General features: G+C 57.4%; 1 protein-coding gene across 6 annotated transcripts; it reads left to right on the forward strand.

Moving 5' to 3' along the window:
• The first annotated feature begins 917 nt into the window (after positions 1–917).
• RIPOR1 (RHO family interacting cell polarization regulator 1) lies at positions 918–19,651 on the forward strand. Of its 6 annotated transcripts, XM_037742298.1 has the most exons (23): positions 1,100–1,985; positions 11,352–11,478; positions 11,597–11,749; positions 11,915–11,993; positions 12,652–12,675; positions 12,770–12,823; positions 12,966–13,118; positions 13,213–13,276; positions 13,373–13,416; positions 13,493–13,618; positions 14,347–14,495; positions 14,570–14,699; positions 14,781–15,505; positions 15,671–16,175; positions 16,259–16,380; positions 17,196–17,328; positions 17,592–17,727; positions 17,819–17,980; positions 18,247–18,405; positions 18,530–18,726; positions 18,815–18,898; positions 19,007–19,097; positions 19,231–19,651. In XM_037742298.1, the coding sequence occupies exons 1-23, from the start codon at positions 1,949–1,951 to the stop codon at positions 19,326–19,328; spliced, it is 3,552 nt and encodes a 1,183-aa protein (XP_037598226.1). In that variant the 5' UTR covers positions 1,100–1,948; the 3' UTR covers positions 19,329–19,651. The 6 variants fall into 6 exon arrangements, with proteins under 6 accessions (XP_017394875.1, XP_037598226.1, XP_037598223.1 ...); XM_017539386.1 differs by lacking the exon at positions 1,100–1,985 and adding an exon at positions 918–1,040 and having other exon boundaries at positions 14,781–16,175; XM_037742295.1 differs by having other exon boundaries at positions 14,781–16,175.
• The last annotated feature ends 426 nt before the right edge of the window (positions 19,652–20,077 follow it).

Consider the following 20,077-nt stretch of genomic DNA (forward strand, 5'->3'; position numbering starts at 1 on the left):
CAAACAAAAAACAAAAAAACCCCACACAAACGGTCCTCAGGACTGGTGGAAGTGGGGTATAGATAATCAGGGACCTCTTACTGTCCCTGAAACTATTCCTGGGTAGGTCTGCTATACATGAGGGGCTTCGGTAATGCAAGGCCTGGAGAAGCCTGAGGCGTGTCCAGATTGGAAGGGGCCGGGGTGTCTGATTGATGGGAGGGGCTGTGGAGTGGAACCGGCCCTTTGGCCCCAGCATGGGGTCAACTCTCTGCCCCACCTTTACCCACTGTGTTGAGCGCCAGCATTCCAGCTGGGCTTTGGAAAGGGCTGAGTTGGCCAACACATGCCCCTGTACCTGGACCCTGCCACCATCCCCACCCCAAGACTGCCCCAAAACCAGTACCCAATGAGTGGGGAATGCATGACCCAGGTATGAGCCTGGACTTACCAGCCAGACAGTGGCACAAAGGGCAGCCTGCCCCTACAGGGGAGAAACTGAGGCTGGCTGAAATGGCAGGTCTGAAGGGTAGCGTCTTGACCCAGCAGGGTCAGGTGGCTTCTGGACTCCCCAAGACCTTCACCGAAACGGCCCTGGATGCTTTCTGCCAAACAGCCTAAGCCAGCAGTAGCAGCTCCAGGATCTGTTTCAGGTGGCCACAGACAGGGGCCCCGCAAGGTCTCCAGAACTCGAGGGATCTGGGGAGGGGGCAAGCAGGCGGGGCTCCCAGGCGCTCCCCGTTTCAGAGTCTGTGTGAGGTTCCCAGAAAGCCGCCCTTACATCCCCCAGGGTCTCCCCTCCCTGGAAGCTGGTGGGCTGCACGGGCCACCGGCTTGCCCAGTTACCGAAGGGGCGGAGCGAGCCGTGGGCGCCTCCAGGGGTGCGGGAGCCGCGGGAGCGCAGGGGGTGGGGCCCGGCGGGCCAGGGGAGGGGCGGCGGGGCGGCGGGCGGAGGGAGGGGCCGGCGGCGGCGGCGGCGACAGCGGCAGCTGCGGCGCGACAAGGCCGGGCACCTCGAAGCGCAAGGAGAGCGCGAGGTCCGCGCAGCCCAGCGCAGCCATGTGAGTGTCCGCGCCGTTTCCGGGGCTGCAGGCCGGGCGGGAGGCAGGCATGAAGGTTCTGGTGCCTCCCCCGCCGGCGCTGGCCGGCGGGTCCGGAATCTGAGGCCCTGTCCCGCCTCACCCTTTCCCCGGGACCCCGGCCGCGCCGTGTCTTTCCTCCCCTCCCCCCAGGCTCGGAGAACGTAGCTTCTCCCACAAAAGCCGCCGCCTCCGGGCCTGCAGCGCCTGGCGGTGCCGCCTTTCCTCCCATGGCAAGGCCCTGGCGGCCGGTGCCCTGGGGCTCTGGGGTGGGCCAGGCCGGAGGGCGGGCGCAAGGCGCCAGCCTGGGCCCTGGCACGCGCCTTCCCCGGGAGCCCTTGCTGCCCTCGCCGCAGGGGAGGCTGGGCTGGAAATTGGGAGGGGGCGACGAAGGATGCGGGCTGGCCTCCGAGCTGAGCTAATCCTCCTAGCTCCAGGGGCCGGCATAAGCGGCTTTGTGGCCGACCCCGAGGTGACCGAGACTGGGTTGGAGCCGGGCTCTTAACCCAAACCTGGCGTAGCCCAAGCCAGAGAGGACCGTCCTGGTCGGGGAACAGAGCTTGTCCCTGGAAATGGAGGCTGGCGCGAGGTCCCTGCAACAGTCGGGCCTGGGCACCCTGCAGAACGGGTTTGGGCAAGGGGCTGCTCACCAGGGCTAGAGGTCGGGTTCAGTCCGTCTTCATCACCCTTTGTCCTCCTCTCCAGGGTGAGGCCTGAGTCCGGCCTCCCCTACCGACCCTCCCCAGCCAGTTCTAATGCGTGTTCAGGCGGCCGCCCAAGCACCTACTGCGCGCAGCCTCTTGTAACAATCCTGGTGCACTGGCTGCCATCTGACGGGCCGCGCCCTGGGCCTGCCGCATTTGGCCAACGCACAGCATCTGAGGAGGGTTATGACCATCTGGCAGATGCAGAAACAGGCCCAGAGAGGTTAGTAGTATTCTCAAGGTCACACAGCTGGTTTGGGAGAAGGGGAATTAGATCTGAGTCCTTGCCCCTGCGACATCCACCTCGGTCGTATTGGAGTGGGGAGAGGAATGAACTGGGGACTAAGGTACAAAATACTCCAGCGGGACAAGGAGGACTGGCATAGCTCCTTCCACCCCCCTCCCGGCTTGGGTCCTGTGGCTGCGGCGGGAGAGAGGAGCCAGGTGAACCGTTCCAGGGGTCTAGGTTTGGTTGCTGGTGAGGGGAGGACTCAGGGCGCTGGGCTAGGTCCTGCAGGGGAGAAGCGGGCGGGGAGGGCGCGGATGAGTCACGGCTGCCCCTCTGCGCCGCCGTTCCGACAGGGCCCGGCCCGGGGGAGGCCGCCCAGCTCCCAGCGCGCGGTCAGAGAATGTGACCAGCTGACCAGGGAGGGGGCCGGCAGGAAGTGAGGCCACCCGACCGCCTCCGCCCGGTTCCGGGGTGGGGGGGGTCTCAGGCCGCGCCGCTCCCCCTCCCTCCTACATGCTTGGGCAGCTGCGAAATGACGTCAGCCCCGGGTTTGGGGGCAGTTGCCATGGAGACAGGGGCAGGCTCAGGGGAGACCCCCTTCTCCATTGCAGCTGCCCCTTGCCCGGATTATTTTTAGCCTCTGTTTACCTCGGTCAGGGAAGGCCCTGGGGCGGGGCGGGGCTAGACCCGGGGACTCCCAGAGAGGCGGCTGGCCTGGCACAGTGCTGAGCTGGGCAGCCAGGTGGTGGGATATTCCACCGCACCCGGGTATGCCAGTCTTGGTGTGTAGGAAGTATAGTGGAACTGCAGGATCTGGGGCCATGCAGGCGCACAGGTCAGGGCTCCACTTCTGGACATCCTGACCTGGCTGTGCTGCAAGCCCCATAACCTTTGGAAACTTGGATTTGGGTTCTTTCCCATGCGGGGAGAGTCCCTAGGCTCTTTATCAGCCAGTCCCCCACCAGTTGAGGCGGCCCTCCTGCCTTAGCTCAAAGGGTTCAGCTCTTTTCCTACCTCTCCTCACCCAGCAACGGCAATCCTGGCCACCCATCTCCTGAAGTGGTCACTCAGATGGACATTCTGATGGTCATCTGTACCAACAGTTAGACATCCTGGTTCCTGTGGGACTCTGGGGATGGTGGCAGCAGAGGGCCAACCAGAGAAAGAAAACTGATGGAACAGTCAGCTGTTTCTGAGTCCAGAATCCCAGGGGATCCTATACCATCAGCAAGTGGGAAGGGAGAGGGAAGATTTTATGTGGGGTAGGGGAGTTGGGGTAGACATAGACTTGAAATCCTCCCCACCAACAAACAGCTCAAGACCTGCTGTTTCTGTGTCTAGGCAGCCCAGCTTCCCCCACTGCTCCCCCTCCTTCATCTCCCAGGTGCTCTGGCGGGTGGAGGGCCCCTAGAGTGCTGTAGTGAGCCAAGCAGATATGTCCCAGGCCTCACAAGGTTAAGTCTGGTGGGAAGACAGGCCCTAAAGGAGAACTGACAACTGAGTTATGTGGTCTTGGGTTCAGAGGGAGGAAGCCAAAAAGGGGGAACCAACCCATGACCTGCTTCCTGGAGGAAGAAGTCATAAGGTAGACCTGAGGAAAGAGATGGACTTGGCCCTGGGAAGTGGGAAGAAGGAATAGGAGCAATGAGGGCTATAGGTCAGATTCTGAAGAAGCTTGCAAGTATTGAGAGAGGGTCTCAGTTGCTGGAACAGGGAAAGCAGGGCACTGGGAGGGGAAGAGTGGTTGAAAGAATGTGAGGGACAGGACAGATCCTGAAGGGCTTGGTGGGTCATGTTTGAGAGTCTGGGCTTTCTCCCTGGGGTAAGAGTGCCTGTGGCTATTTCACAACAGTCCAAATAGAGTGATATTAAAGACTTAGAGACAGGGTGCAGTGGCTCACACCTGTGGTCCCAGCACTTTGGGAGGCTGAGGTGGGTGAATCATGAGGTCAGGAGATGGAGACCATCTTGGTCATGGTGAAACCCCATCTCTACTAAAATACAAAAAATTAGCTGGGTGTGGTGGCAAGCGCCTGTAGTCCCAGCTACTCGGGAGGCTGAGGCAGGGGAATTGCTTGAACCCAGGAGACAGAGGTTGCAATGAGCTGAGATCATGCCACTGCACTTCAGCCTGGTGACAGAGCAAGACTCCGTCAAAAAAAAAAAAAAAAAAAAAGATTTAGAGTCCCAGGGTCAGACAGCCTGCATTTGAATCATGGCTTTGCCACTTACCGGCTTTGTAATTGTTAATAATAACAGCAGTTAATATTTGTTGTGTGTTCACAGTGAGATGTTAGCTGGGCATGGTGCTGCACGCCTGTGGTTCCAGCTACTTGGGAGGCTAAGGCAGTAAGATTGCTTGAGCCCAGGAGTTCAAGGCTGTATTGTGCTATGAACGCACCACTACACTCAGACCTGGGTGACAGAGTGAGACCTTGTCTCAAAAAAAAAAAAAAAATTAGGTAGTGTGTCCACCCAACATCCCTATCCCACATACAGTTTTCCCGTCCCCAAACACTTCCTATAGAGGGATGTCCTCTTGAGAGATCTCAGTTCATCCTCCAACAGCCTTGGGAAATAGCTCTTGTTATTATTATTATTGTCCTCATTTTACAGATGGGTGTCTGAAACCCAAAAACTAATTAGTGTCTTGCCCAAGGTCACACAGCTAGTTAGCCTGAGGTTTCTCAGGTGCAAAATGGGGCTAATAGGACTTACCCCCATAAGGCTGTTGCCAGAATTAAATGAGATAATGTTTGCTAAGCTCAGTGCCTGGCATATAGAAAGCTCTCAATAAAGAACAGTTTTTGGCACTGTCAGGTGGCTGGTATTTTAAGGTCAGTATTGTTACTGAATAATGAATGGATGATTGCAGGTTAGAGTGGAGACAGGGATTCCCCCAGGAAGGTTCTAGCTCATCAGGAGCCCAAATGTAAGGTTCGAGGGGAATGTTGATGATGGCTTGGACCTGAATTCTGGCTATCAGGGTAGAGGTGAGGGGGCAGATTGCAGAGAGTTAAGAGCTAGACCTGGCAGGAAGGGGTGACTGAGTGGCCATGGGGGCTAACTGAGACATCCAGGATGACTCCTAGTTTCTGTCTTGAACTTCTGGGTGCACAGGTGTTGGGGCTGTCATGGAGAAGTTGAGACTAGGGAGAGTCAGGCTGAAAGTGGTGAATTTGATTTGGGAACCTCAAACCCATTGTGCACTGTGACGGTGCACTCAGCATCTGGGGAGGCAGCAAGCGGCAGTTGGGTACAGAGGCCTGGTGCTCAGAAGAGTGGCTTGGGTGAGGGAGAGATAAGGAAGTTGGCAACATTTAGATGGCATTGAGCTGCAGGAGCTGTGCACAGCCCAACAGCAGGGAGGATAAGGCCCATTCAGGGATGGGGGAGAAAAGGGGCCTCTGTGGGAAAGTAAGATGTACAGCCAGAAAAGTAGGTAGAAAATCAGCGTATTGCCTCTTGAAATTCAGGGGAAGGAAGGGCTTAAAGAAGAGGGGAGCCACAAAGTCCAAAGCTTTACTGAGATCAAGCAGGATAAGGATAAAACATGGGCACTGGGTTCAGCAACAGAGAGGTCACTGTGACCTTGTCCAGACTAGTCAGGGGAGTGGTGGGTACAGAAGCCGGACCAGGATGGGAAGAGGAGTAGGTGGCTATGATGAGGAAATGCAGGTAGACATCTCTTCAAGACATTTGGCTTTGAAAGGAGAGGAGAGAGAGATGAGATGAGGAATTGGGGTAGCTGGAGAAAGACATGAGGCCGACAGGAGAGTCATGGAGTTTTGTTCTTGTTGCCCAGGCTGGAGTGCCATGGCACGGTCTCACCTCACTACAACCTCCACCTCCTGGGTTCAAGCGATTCTCCTGCCTCAGTCTCCCAAGTAGTTGGGATTACAGCCATGTGCCACCATTCCCAGCTAATTTTTTTTTTTTTTTTTTTTTTTTTTTTTTAGTAGAGACAGGATTTCACCAAGTTCATCAGGCTGGTCTCAAACTCCTGACTGCAGGTGATCCACCAGCCTCAGCCTCCCAAAGTGCTAGGATTATAGCCATGAGCCTCTGCACCAGGCTGAGTCACTTCTTTTTTGTAATTTAAAATAATTTTTTTTGGAAGAATCTCGCTTTGTCACCCAGGCTGCAGGCTGGAGTGCAGTGGCGAGATCTCAGCTCACTGCAGCCTCCGCCTCTGGGTACAGCGATTCTCATGCCTCAGCCAGCCTCCTGAGCAGCTGGGACTACAGGCCACACCACCACGCCACCACTCTATTTTGTATTTTTTTTTTTTTTTTTTTGAGACAGAGTTTCGCTCTTGTTACCCAGGCTGGAGTGCAATGGCGCAATCTCGGCTCACCGCAACCTCCGCCTCCTGGGTTCAGGCAATTCTCCTGCCTCAGCCTCCTGAGTAACTGGGATTACAGGCACACGCCACCATGCCCAGCTGAATTTTTGTATTTGTAGTAGAGACGGGGTTTCACTATGTTGACCAGGATGGTCTCGATCTCTTGACCTCGTGATCCACCCGCCTCGGCCTCCCAAAGTGCTGGGATTGCAGGCTTGAGCCACCGCGCCCGGCTCTATTTTGTATTTTTAATAGAGTCAGGGTTTCATCATATTAGCCAGGCTAGTCTCAAACTCCTGGCCTCAAGTGATCCACCCTCCTCAGCCTACCAAAGTGCTGGGATTACAGGTGTGAGCCACTCTGCCGGCCCAACATTTTGTAATTACTTATAACCAATTTTACATTGAAATATAATAGACAGACAAAAGGTGTGTATGTCCTAAGTGTACAACTCTGTATATTTTCATAAGAGAACACACCCATATATGATCAGGAAACTTAACCCAGAGCAGGAACTCAGACATTACCAGCACCCTGGAAGACCCCTTGTGGCCTCTTCAGTCACAACACCTGGAGGGAGACTCCCAGGCTGACTTCTATCACCATAGATTAGTTTTGCATGCTCTTGAACTTCATTATCAAGGGGATCATACATCTGTCCTCTCTGGCTTGCTCTCAGATTCACCCATGTTGTTACATGTCGCTGTATATTTTTCATTCTTTTTGCTGTGTGATAATTCCATTATTCATTGACAAGCATCTGGACAGTTTCCAGGGTTGCTTTCATTTTTCATTTTTCTTTTTTTGATACAGAGTCCCGCTCTGTCTCCCAGCCTAGAGTGCAGTGCAGTGTCACGATATTGGCTCACTGAAGCCTCCGCCTCCTGGGTTCAAGCGATTCTCCTGCTTCAGCCTCCCAAGTAGCTGGGACTACAGGCAGGCACCACCATGCCCGGCTAATGTTTGTTTGTTTGTTTGAGACAGAGTCTTAACTCTGTTGCCCAGGCTGGAGTGCAGTGGTGCAATCTCCACTGACTGCAACCTCCACCTTCTGGGTTCAGACTCCGTGCCTCAGACTTTTTGTGTCTCAGACTCTGTGATAGCTGAGATTGCAGGTGCTTGCCACCACACCCAGCTAATTTTTGTTTTTTTTTTGTTTTTGAGATGGAGTTTCGCTCTTGTTGCCCAGGCTGGAGTGCAATGGTGCAATCTCGGCTCACTGCACCTCTGTCTCCTGGGTTCAAGCAATTCTCCTGCCTCAGCCTCCCGAGTAGCTGGGACTACAGGCCAGCACCACCATGCCCACCTAATTTTTATATTTTTAGTAGAGATGAGGTTTCACCATGTTGACCAGGATGGTCTCAATCTCTTGACCTCATGATCCGCCCACCTCGGCCTCCCAAAGTGCTGGGATTACAGGAGTGAGCCACCGCACCCAGCCAATTTTTGTATTTTTAGTAAAGACAGGGTTTCGCCATGTTGGTCAGGCTGGTTTCAAACTCCTGACCTCAGGTGATCCACCTGCCTTGGCCTCCCAAAGTGCTGGGATTACAGGCGTGAGCCACTGCACCTGGCCTAATGTCTGTATTTCTAGTAGAGACAGGGTTTCACCATGTAGGCCAGGATGGTCTCAAACTCCTGACCACATGCCCTCCTCTGCCTCCCAAAGTGCTGGGATTATAGACATGAGCCACTGTGCCCAGCCTGCTTTCATCTTTCATGTGGGAGTGACTTGAACTTGTCTGAGACTAGTGAAGAAAGACTGAAACACCCCGAAACAAGAAAGATGACTAGGGTCACATTCGAGTATTTGCTGGGCAGGCAGTGAGGGGCCTGGCCAAGGTTGAGGATTGCTCTGTGATTCCAGCCAGGTTGCTGTGCCAAGACCTATGGCAATTCCTGCCAGCCTGTGTGCAGGTGTAGAGAAGACTGGGAATTGGGTTCCCCAGGGCTGGTTTCTGCCAGATGGGAAAGAGGTGTGCAGTGCTGAGGATACTCACAGCAGGCAAGTGATGGGATGGTGGCTGTCGATTCAGGCTGGGGAGGAGGCTGTGCAGGGAAGGTAGGGAAGAGAAGGTAGGAGGGAGCTGGCAGAAAAAAAGAAAGCAGAGGCGGACTGTGAGCTCTGCACAGGGTGGGGTCTGTGAAATTCTGGGCTGTATCTCCAGTGACTGGCACATGCTTCGCACAGGGTTGTCACTCAGTGAATAGCTGAATAGATGAGTGAGGACTCAAGGGACCAGAGGTCTCAGGTAAAAGGCAGGTGAGGTGGGGGTGATGGAAAGCCTGAGGGTTGCATCAATGTGGTTGTGGTTTAGGAAAGGGGCATTATAAAGCTGAGTGATAAGGCTGGGGATGGCTGAAGGGAGCAGAGAGGTCAGTGTTAGACAGGCAATCCATGGGAATGCACAGGTTACCAGTGTAGGGTGCAGGGTACCCAGGCTTCAAGGAGGAGGGGAGAATAACATTTCTCAAACTGAGGTCCCTGGACCTCTTGCATCTGAATCTGTCGGGGGAGTGGGAGCTTGTGGAAATGCAGACCCCTGGGCCCACCTCAGCCTCTTGGGAAGAAAGTAAACACAGTAAGGGTGAACTGAGCCTCAAGGAGCAAGAGTGTTTATGAGATGGGGGGCCCTACAAGGTCAGGAGAGGGATGGGCATGGTGGCTTCTATCCAGGCTAGAGGTGGACATGGGATAGTCAAAGAAGAGATAGGCCAGGCATGGTGGCTCATGCCTGTAATCCCATCACTTTGGGAGAATGAGGTAGGCAGATCGCCTGAAGTCAGGAGTTTGAGACCAGCCGGGGCAACATGCTGAAACCCCATCTCTACTAAAAATACAAACATTAGCTGACCATGGTGGCGGGTGCCTGTAATACCAGCTACTTAGGATCCTGAGGCAGAATTGCTTGAACCTGAGAGGTAGAGGTTGCAGTGAGCCGAGATCATGCCAGTGATCTCCAGCCTGGGCAACAGACCAAGACTCTGTCTTAAAAAAAAAAAAGAGAGAGAGAGATACTGGGGATGGTGATGGGGATAGGAACAAGTTGGTACCATGGAAATGCAGAACCTGAGAGGCCCGTGTGAACTGGGGGCAGGAAGGATGGGGCATTAGTCTAAGATGCAACTTGGGTAGGGAGGCCCCGGCTGGCAGCTAGACCCCCTCCTTTCCCCTGGGTCCTGGGAGGAGGGGTGTGCCCAGACTGAGTACTCTGTAGTAGGAGTGGGTAGTGCATGGGGCTGTGGGACTCTGCACCCAGTTCCTTCTCTGCATCCCTCTTGGTGCAGCAGCACACCCTATTATGAGGTGGATCTAGTCCCACATTTTCACCCTCTCTTCTCAGCCCCGGAGTCCCCTGGTCATCAGTGCCCTAACTCTCTGCCCTCCATCTGCACAGCCCCTCCAAACAGCACCCTGAGCCCCAGCCTTCCACTTTTCAGTCCCCTACTATCCACCATTGCACACTTAGAACCCCAGCTCTCAGCCCTCTGTGTGTTTGGCCTTAGTACCGCTCAACAGCCACTATTCTGTGTGTGTTGTGGGAGTGGGGGGTCGGGCAGAGTATTGCTTTGTCTCCCAGGCTGGAATGCAGTAGAGCCACCTCCCGGGTTCAAGCGATTCTCCTGCCTCAGCCTCCTGAGTAGCTGGGATTACAGGCACGCGCCACCGCCTGGCTAATTTTTGTAATTTTAGTAGAGACCAGGGTTTTACCCTGTTGGTCAGGCTGGTCTCAAACTCCTGACTTCGTGATTCGCCCCCCTGGGCCTCCCAAAGTTCTGGGATTATAGTCGTGAGCCACCACGCCCGGCTCAACAGCCACTCTTTAAGCCCGGTCCCTGATACATCCTCCACTCAGCGCCCTCATTCTATCTTTCCATATTCATCCCCACGCTCAAATCCCTTAATGCACATTACTGACCCCAGCCAAGAAGACCCCTCATCCCCCGTCTGTCCCCTCCCCGAGGGGAACCCCGGTCACCCGTCCCGCCCCATCCAGGCGGGCTGAGTCAGGCGGCAGGAACTGGGCGGGGGGCGGCGCCGGGAGGAGCCGACGCCGAGCCAGAGCCGCTGGGAGCGAGCGGGGAGCTCAGCGGGCGGCTCCAAGTGGCCAGGGTCGGAGGTGCTGCGGGGGGCGAGCACAGGTCGGGTGCCGTCCCGGACCCACCATGAACACCAAGAAGAGAGGTAATACCCGGCTCGGGGCTGCGAAAGCTCAGGGGCTGGCCCCAGGGGGTGCAGGCCGGGTTCGGGGGCCAGGAGTGCCTCTTTCGCTGAAGCGGGGTGGGGGGTCTGCCGAGGAGCTCTCCCGCCGAGGCTAGAGGTCGAGGCGTATGTCCGTGACTCAGTTTCCAGGTGGGAGCTGCAGGGAAGAGGAGGGGGCGGGGCCCTTCTCGGCATCGCGCCCCACTCTGGGAATCCCCCTGCCGGGAGGGCGCCGAAACGGCGGAGCCCTCTGTGGGGGCTGGGGGGAGCAGGTCACGCTGGCGGGCACAGGGCTGGCAACAAACCCGCTCCTGGTTGGGCCTGTCGGGCAGCTCTGTAGGGCTCAAGGCGCGCACCCCGCCCCGCCCCGGACCTCCTCGGCCTCCCAGGGTGGGGGCGCCAGACCTCCCTATACCCTGAGGGGGCTTCAGGGGCTGGGCTGGGAGGCTGCCCCGCCCCCGGGTAAACAGGCGCTTCCGCACATTCTTCGTGCGCGCCGCCCCTTTCCTGCCCCTTCCCAGCCAGTGGAGGGTCCCCGAGAGACCCCCCCTTCCTGCCCTGCGGCAGGCGGAGCCGGCACCTCGGCAGGAAGTGGGGGCCGAGCCGAGGCCACGCTGAGTCCGAGGCCGAGTCGCCTGCGCCTGGTCTGTCATTAGCGCCCAGGCCCGCAGGACTAGGAGGACCCGGCCGGATCCCGCTGGGGCAGCTGTGCTGGTGGCAGGAAGGACCTGCGCCAGCCCTGGAATTGAACCGCGGGGAGGTGGCTTCGGGGATCCGACCGATACTGGATAACCCCGCTTCACTCCCGCAGGGAGCCCCGCGCGGACTCGCTCCATGATGTCCCTGTCCGTGCGGCCGCAGCGTCGCCTGCTCAGCGCCCGGGTCAATAGGAGCCAGTCCTTCGCAGGCGTCCTCGGCAGCCACGAGCGGGGGCCCAGGTACAAGGCCGCGCGGGGTTGCTGGGGTCAAAGGGCGTTGGATGGGGCTGGGACTGGGTGCTAGCGAGGGTCTGGGGGACTCCTGTTCTCCCCTGTCTGAGGACAGCTTCTCCTTTAGGAGCTTCCCGGTCTTCAGCCCGCCGGGGCCCCCACGGAAGCCCCCCGCCCTCTCCCGAGTGTCCAGGATGTTTTCCGTGGCTCACCCAGCCCCCAAGGTGCCACAGCCCGAGCGGCTGGACCTGGTGTACACGGCGCTGAAGCGGGGTCTGACGTGAGCAGCTCCTCCCTCCCCAGCCCTGTCCCGGGATCCCTCCCCAAGCCTGCATCCTGCTAGCAGTAAACTTCTCCATCCCCATGCCCTCTCCCTGCTGTCTGCACCCTGGGCAGGTTGAGGCTAAAGAGCCGAGTGCATTCTTCTGGTCACCCCTTTCCTCAGGGCCTACTTGGAAGTGCACCAGCAGGAGCAGGAGAAACTCCAGGGGCAGATAAGGGAGTCCAAAAGGAATTCCCGCCTGGTGAGTGGTGGGAGGTAGGGATGCTCTTTGCCTCTGTGGTGTGGAGGGCTGGGCTGGGCCAGCCCTGGGTGGTATCTGGGCTATTTTCTGGGGTGACTTGGTTCAGGTGTGAGTAGAAAAGGGGATATCAGGAAAGGCTGAGGGGTTTTCTATCCCCAAACTTTTCTGTGTACACTTTCTGCTTGGGACTCAGTACCTGCCCCAGGAGCTTCCAGTGGGGTAGATGGGACACCCACAGACATGAATAGCAGGAGATTCTGCTGCAATGGTACTGAGGAGAGCCATGGTACTTCTTGGAAAGAGGTTAGGGCTTCCCAGAGGAGGGAACACTTCTGCCGGGTCTTGAAGCATGAATGGGAGTTCCCCTGCAGAGGGAACCTTGCACAAAGAGGCATAGAGCTCTGATGCAGCTGCCTGCCAGAAAAGGAATCCCAGGGAAGAGGTGGGGGAGGGAATATGGAGGGGGTTGAAAGGACCAGATCTGTGCTACCAGCATCTACCAAGGGCTAGGCCAGCAGGAAAGGGGGTCAGTTGCTACTGCAACAGGAGTGCTTGTGGACTGTGGTGTGAGACAGGGGAGCTGTGATGAGTCTGAGTCTGCCTCTGCTGGAGTCCTCCTCATCCCTCCTAAATGCCCCTTTCTCCCCACCCCCTGCAGGGCTTCCTGTATGATCTGGACAAGGTGAGTATGTATGGAATGGTACTGGAAGGGGTTGGCTCACGGGGAGGGTAAGGGCCCTGGGCCTCAGGCCCCTCCTGACCCACCTCTCCCTCAGCAAGTCAAGTCCATTGAACGCTTCCTGCGACGACTGGAGTTCCATGCCAGCAAGGTAGGAGTGCAGTATGTGTGTGGACTGGGATGGGGGGTTGGATATCATAGGGAGAAGAGGGGCAGTGCCAGGTCCTGGGTGAGCTGAGCAACCCCAGAGGTGGGTCTCAGTCCCCCTACTGCCACCCCACTCACCTTCCCAGATCGACGAACTGTATGAGGCATACTGTGTCCAGCGGCGTCTGCGGGATGGTGCCTACAACATGGTCCGTGCCTATACCACTGGGTCCCCTGTGAGCCGAGAGGCCCGGGACAGCCTGGCAGAGGCCACTCGGGGGCATCGAGAGTACACGGAGGTGAGGGATAGGTGCCCATGAGACAGAGGCACAGGGTGTGGCAGGACTAGTGGCTGGCTCTTGACCCCCTCCTATCCCTGCCTCTCCCTCCCAGAGCATGTGTCTGCTGGAGAGCGAGCTGGAGGCACAGCTGGGCGAGTTTCATCTCCGAATGAAAGGTACTGAGTTGTGGGGGCAGGTGGGGGGCCAGATGGAGTATGATGAAGACCCCCAATATGGCTCACCGACTTCTCCCCTTCTCCTCCAACTCCCAGGGCTGGCTGGCTTCGCCAGGCTGTGTGTGGGTGATCAGTATGAGGTATGAGAATGTGCAGGGGGGCTGGGTCGGCAGGGTCCCAATGCCTAGGGCTGGCTTATCCCGCCTGTTTCCCCAGATCTGCATGAAATATGGGCGTCAGCGCTGGAAACTACGGGGCCGAATTGAGGGTAGTGGAAAGCAGGTGTGGGACAGTGAAGAAACCATCTTTCTTCCTCTGCTCACGGAATTCCTGTCTATCAAGGTGATGTCTCTGCCTGGGAGTACAGGACACCATGGTCCTGTGAACCCCTTGTGACCCCTATTACCCTGAGTCTCTTACTCCTGTGACCCCCTCATTGCTCCATGGCCGTGTGAATATATGATCTCATGATCTTCATGACCCTTTGGTCTCCTTATAATCTTCGTGGCCTTGCGAGCAACAATCTTTGTGACTCTTAGGACATCATGGCCTCCTGACCCTGTGACCTCCTCATGATCTTCTGACCCTGTGGATATTTGACCCCCCAAGCTCCCATGGGACTGTGACCCCCATGACCTCCGTGGCCCTACCATGCAGACTTCAGTGATTCCCATGCTCCCAGGCTGCTTCAAGCATCCATGACCCCATGAGCATTCAGTCATTCATTCATTCATTTATGAGACAGGGGTCTCACTCTGTCACCCAGGCTTGAGTGCAGCAGTGCAATCATAGCTCACTGCAGCCTCAAACTCCTGGGCCCAAACCATCCTCCCACCTCAGCCTCCCAAGTAGCTAGGATTACAGGTGTACCACAATGCCTGGCTAATTTTTTTTTTTTGAGACAGAGTCTTGCTATGTTGCCCAGGCTGGTCTTGAACTCCTGACCCTGATCCTGCCGCCTCAGCCTCCCATGACCATTTTATAAGCTGTATGCAAATTCAGACCTCACATTGCCCACAATCTCATGGCCCCTGCCCCCTTGTGACCCCACCATCCACTCTTGGCTATAGGTAACAGAACTGAAGGGCCTGGCCAACCATGTGGTTGTGGGCAGTGTCTCCTGTGAGACCAAGGACCTGTTCGCTGCCCTGCCCCAGGTTGTGGCTGTGGATATCAATGACCTCGGCACCATCAAGCTCAGCCTGGAAGTCACATGGAGGTTGGTGGGACTGAGGGGCTTGGGGGAGGGCCAGGAGGGCTATGGCACCTTCCAACAGCCTCTTCCCTTCTCAGCCCCTTCGACAAGGATGACCAGCCCTCAGCTGCTTCTTCTGTCAACAAGGCTTCCACAGTCACCAAGCGCTTCTCCACCTATAGCCAGAGCCCACCAGACACACCCTCGCTTCGGGAACAGGCCTTCTATGTGAGTCACAGCCCAGGTCCAGACCTCACTGTCCTCCAGAGGCTCCCTGGGGGTGGTTCTGAAATGCCCTCTCTTTCTCAGAACATGCTACGACGGCAGGAGGAGCTGGAGAATGGGACAGCATGGTCTCTGTCATCCGAATCTTCAGATGACTCATCCAGCCCACAGCTCTCAGGCACTGCCCGCCACTCATCAGCCCCTAGGCCCCTGGTGCAGCAGCCCGAGCCCCTCCCCATCCAAGTTGCCTTCCGTAGGCCTGAGACCCCTAGCTCTGGGTTCTTGGATGAGGAGGGGGCTGTGGCCCCAATCCTGGCAAATGGGCACGTACCCTATAGTCGGACTCTAAGCCACATCAGTGAGGCTAGTGTAGACGCTGCCTTGGCTGAGGCTTCAGTGGAGGCTGTGGGCCCAGAAAGCCTAGCCCAGGGACCTAGCCCACCTATATACCCAGATCCCACACATGGGGAGCACCCCAATCCTGATCCTCCTGCCCTGGACCCTGGCCACTCTGCCACAAGCTCTACCCCTGGTACAACAGGTTCTGTCCCCACATCCACAGACCCTGCCCCATCTGCACACCTAGACTCAGTTCATAAGGCCACAGACTCTGGCCCTTTAGAACTGCCAGGCCCCACTCATACCACTACAGGCTCTACCTATAGTGCCGTTACCCCAACCCACAGTGCTCCAAGCGCCCCTACTCACACTACTACAAGCTCCACCCACAAGCCCATAATCTCTACCCTTACTGCTACAGGCCCTACCCTCAATATCACAGGCCCAGTCCAGACTACCACAAGCCCTGCCCACAGCAGAGCAAGCCCTACTCATACTTCCACAAGCCCCACTCACACTTCCACAAGCCCCACCCATGCCACAAGTCCCACCCACACCACCACAAGTCCCACCCACAAAACCAGGAAGTCAACTCACACCACTACAAATTGTACCCCCAGTGCTATCAGCCTAGTCCAGACTGCCACAAGCCCCCCCCATCCCACCACAAGCCCCACCCCTATAAATGTAAGCCCTTCCACTTCTCTAGAACTTGCTACCCTCCCCAGCCCTTCCATACACTCAGACCCCACCCTCCCAGGAACCGATTCCATTCCCTGTAGCCTGCCAGCCTCCACTTCCTGCACTCAGGCAGACCCTATAGCCCCCAGCACCTCCCACCCAAGTCCTGCCCATTCCAGTTGGAAACCCCTCACAAGCCCTGCCCCAGATCCCCCAGAGCCAATGGTTCAGAGCCTAAGCCCCACTCCCTCACCCCCAACCCGTGCACCCCAGCATTCAGAACTTAGCGTGGCTATGGTTGTCCAGACCCCAGTCCCAGGGGCAGCTGGAGGTACTGGGAACAGGAGGCTAGAGGAGGCACTGGGGGCCCTAATGGCTGCCCTGGATGACTACCGTGGCCAGTTTCCTGAGCTGCAGGGCCTGGAGCAGGAGGTGACCCGACTAGAGAGTCTGCTCATGGTGAGGAGGGCTGGGCTGGGCTAGGGCAGCCAGGAAGGGCAGCCAGGGGGTGGTAGCCACTCTGACACCCTTCACAACTTTAGCAGAGGCAAGGCCTGACTCGCAGCCGGGCCTCCAGTCTCAGCATCACTGTGGAGCATGCCTTGGAGAGCTTCAGCTTTCTCAATGAAGACGAAGATGAAGACAATGATGTTCCTGGGGACAGGTGAGGGGGCTAGGCAAGATGGGTGTAGGGCTAGGTGAGAGGAAAAAGGTGAGGCAGGACTAGGGGATGGTGGAACAGGTGAGTTGGGAGAAAGTCAAAGAGGAGAACAGGTGAGGCGGGGCCAGGTGGAGCACATGAGGACTGAGTTGCTGGCAGCTGTACCTGTGTCCACCGCGTCTGTGTCCCTCATGCCCATGTCTCTAACTCCACATGTGTCCCCAGTGCTTGTGACCGCACTCCTCATCTCTGCAATGTCATCTCCCCTGCCAGTCCCCATCAGCTCGGGAGCCCCCAGCCCCTCCTTTTCCCCTTGGTGTCACCTTGAACCTGCCCTTTGAAGGAGCTCTCTCAGTGCCCTGCCATGCACCCTGGGTCCTCCAGCACTGCCCTACTCCTCGACCTCGACTCTCCCAGAGGCCCTGGCCCCTCAACTGTCAGTTCTGGAGTGGCCTTTGCTGGTTCCTAGTTGAGACTTGTGCTAGGTCCCTCCTCCCTCAGCTGTTGCCCATGTCCTGCACCCTTTCCAGTCCACTTGTCACAAACCATCCCACCTGCAACCTACTCCCACCCATGCCAGCCCCAGTGGTCCCAGTTGGAGGCAGCATGGGCCAGACTGACTGCAGAGATCCCCACTACAACCTGCTGGTCCCATCCCCTTCCTCCTTCTGGAAATCCTTCATGAGCTTACCCCACTGTCTGCTGTCTGTGCATCATCTGTCCTTCCTTTCTGGGATGGGGAAGCTTAATAAAAATAAATGCTGATGACCAGGTGGTGATGTGTGCTTCTGGGGTGATTGACCCCATTTTTCCCTCAGGCCCCCAAGCAGCCCGGAGGCTGGGGCTGAGGACAGCATAGATTCACCTAGTGCCCACCCCCTCAGCACGGGGTGTCCAGCTCTGGACGCTGCCTTGGTCCAGCACCTGTACCACTGCAGTCGCCTCCTGCTGGTGAGGCCGGTGGTGTTCCCCCACCCTTCCCTTGTAACCCTTCACCCCAGGGAGTCCTGCCTTTCCATCCTGGTCCTCTATACCTCCTCTGAGTTCCACACCCCAGTGCCCTGGGGCCCTTGCCATTTGGCTCTTGCTGAATGGAATATCCCCCACACTCTGCAAACCCAACCTCCCCAATGCATGCTGGGACTTGTCCCTGAGCACCATGCTCCCAAACCCTATCCTGAGGCCTCAGCTACTTCGCCACCCATGTTCTCCAGAAACTGGGCACATTTGGACCCCTTCGCTGCCAGGAGGCATGGGCCCTGGAGCGGCTGCTGCGGGAAGCCCGAGTGCTGGAGGCCATATGCGAGTTCAGCAGAAGGTGGGAGACCCTGGCCACCTCTGCCCAGGAAGGTAAAGGCTCCTACCTCAGCTTACCACCATCTGCATGCTCTCTACCCACCCGCCTGCTCTATTGCTGACAGTTTCCCACACCCCCTCACAGTGGTGCAGTTCTCGGCCTCTCGGCCTGGCTTCCTGACCTTCTGGGACCAATGCACAGAGGGACTCAGCTGCTTCCTCTGCCCGGTGGAGCGGGTGCTTCTCACCTTCTGCAACCAGTATGGTGTGCGCCTCTCCCTGCGCCAGCCAGGCTTGGCTGAGGCTGGTAAGTGGGCTGCCTACCCGCGCCTCCTTCCACCCTTGCTCAGATTCCCAGTGACAGGAAGCCCAAGGAAGCCAGGTGAGCCCACACAGATACACAAGCTGGGCACTGAGGAGACCAGCAAAGGCTTGTGCCATAGAGCAAAAGGACCCAGATGGGTGGGGTTTGAACAGGGGGCCCCTGGATCTGAGCCTGGGGTGGGAGCATCTCTCCCCTCTAAAAGCCTGTGTTCACCCAAACTCTAAGGCCAATGTTACTGCCTCCTACAGTGTGTGTGAAGTTCCTGGAGGATGCCCTGGGGCAGAAGCTGCCCAGAAGGCCCCAGCCAGGACCTGGAGAGCAGCTCACGGTCTTCCAGTTCTGGAGTTTTGTGGAAACCCTGGACAGCCCCTCCATGGAGGCCTACGTGACCGAGACTGCCGAGGAAGGTGAGGCAGTAACCTGATCACAAAGTGGCCTGACTTTCTGGGTCTGAGGACAAGCCCTCCCTACCCTCAGGAGCTCCTCACCCTGCCACGTTGCCCACCCACCCACCATAGCCCCTTTTTTCAGTGTTACTGGTGCGGAATCTGAACTCAGATGACCAGGCTGTTGTGCTGAAGGCCCTGAGATTGGCACCTGAGGGGCGTCTGCGAAGGGATGGGCTGCGGGCCCTTAGCTCCCTGCTCGTCCATGGCAACAACAAGGTCATGGCTGCTGTCAGCACCCAGCTCCGGAGCCTGTCACTGGGCCCTGCCTTCCGGGAGAGGGTGAGTCGGACAGGGCTCCCTTGAGGGTGAGGGCTGGGTTCCCGGGCTCCTGGCGTCTGGTTAAGTCTGTCCTCATGCCCTTCCATAGGCCCTCCTGTGCTTCCTGGACCAGCTGGAGGATGAGGATGTGCAGACTCGAGTGGCTGGCTGCCTGGCCCTGGGCTGCATCAAGGTGACCCCTGCCAAGCCTTCCACCCCTCCATCCCCTCCCAACACCCCCACCCCTGAGCCCCTCCCATCTGCTTCCACGGGCCCACCTTAATGCTCCCTCCCCTGACAGGCTCCTGAGGGCATTGAGCCCCTGGTGTACCTCTGCCAGACGGACACAGAAGCTGTGAGGGAAGCTGCCCGGCAAAGCCTGCAGCAGTGTGGTAAGGCTGGGGGATGGAGAGATGGGTGGAGTTCTGGGACATCTTGGCTGATGGAAGTAGGAGAGATGGCGCCAGGTGTGGGAGAACAGGATGGGGCTAGGGACACACCTGATGTCATCCTCACTCATTACAGGAGAAGAGGGACAGTCTGCCCATCGACGGCTGGAGGAGTCCCTGGATGCCCTGCCCCGCATATTTGGGCCTGGCAGCATGGCCAGCACAGCATTCTAAACTATTCACCCACAGGTTCCTGGCACCCCTTCCCCCCACTTTCAGGGCTCACCAGGCACTGGCAAGGAGGATAAGGGCTGGCTCCAGATACCCGTCCCCCACAGATTCCTAGCAATGAAAATCTAATATATTCTTCTGTTGCCCCTGGGTTGGAGAGTCGGTGCCTGCAGTCAAGTGCCTCCCAGCCTCGGCTCAGCACATCCCTTGCCATAAATCAGTGTCTGGGGCTTGGCCACCCTGCCTCTGCCCAGCCACATCCCTTGGTTTTGTATTTTATTTACAGAGTTTTACAGAAAATAAAAAAGCAAAATGCCTTTCCTACATGGCCTGGTACACTCCTGACCCTCTGCTCCAATACCCTCTGGCCATGGCCCTTCCTGACACTGGTGTGTCTACACTGCAGCTGTGACAGTGGCATGTGCACTTGCCCTAGAAATCCAAGTGGAAGAAAGCCCAAAGGCTAGAACTAGGCTTGGAGAAGGGAAAAGGCTCAGCCTGCAGATGGGGCCTACCCTGGGCCTGGGAACTGCGGCCCAAGGTGGAGCTGAACTGTGGAGCTGGCCCAGAGAACTCCAAAGAGTGCCAATCCTGGGAAAGGCTGTGGCCTAGGGGCAAAGGGGAAGAGGAAAAGGAGGCACGGTGTGGCTGGGGCTTCTGGCCACCAGGGGGCAGCAGATCCACATCAGCACATGCCAGGCCTGGGTCTTCTGCAGCCTGGGCAGCTTTCTGCAGAGGGGACTGAAGAAGCT

This window comes from Cebus imitator, unplaced genomic scaffold (genome assembly GCF_001604975.1).
Source record: "Cebus imitator isolate Cc_AM_T3 unplaced genomic scaffold, Cebus_imitator-1.0 Scaffold118, whole genome shotgun sequence".
Lineage (NCBI taxonomy): Eukaryota > Metazoa > Chordata > Mammalia > Primates > Cebidae > Cebus > Cebus imitator.

What these genes read in the sequence shown, in the direction of transcription:
- RIPOR1 (XM_037742295.1), top strand. Translation starts at nt 1,949, where the DNA reads ATGACCATCTGGCAGATGCAGAAACAGGCCCAGAGAG. An exon ending in GGCATCGAGAGTACACGGAG is followed by an intron (nt 13,119 to 13,212) that starts GTGAGGGATAGG and finishes TCTCCCTCCCAG; the next exon opens with AGCATGTGTCTGCTGGAGAG. An exon ending in GGCCACCTCTGCCCAGGAAG is followed by an intron (nt 17,728 to 17,818) that starts GTAAAGGCTCCT and finishes ACCCCCTCACAG; the next exon opens with TGGTGCAGTTCTCGGCCTCT.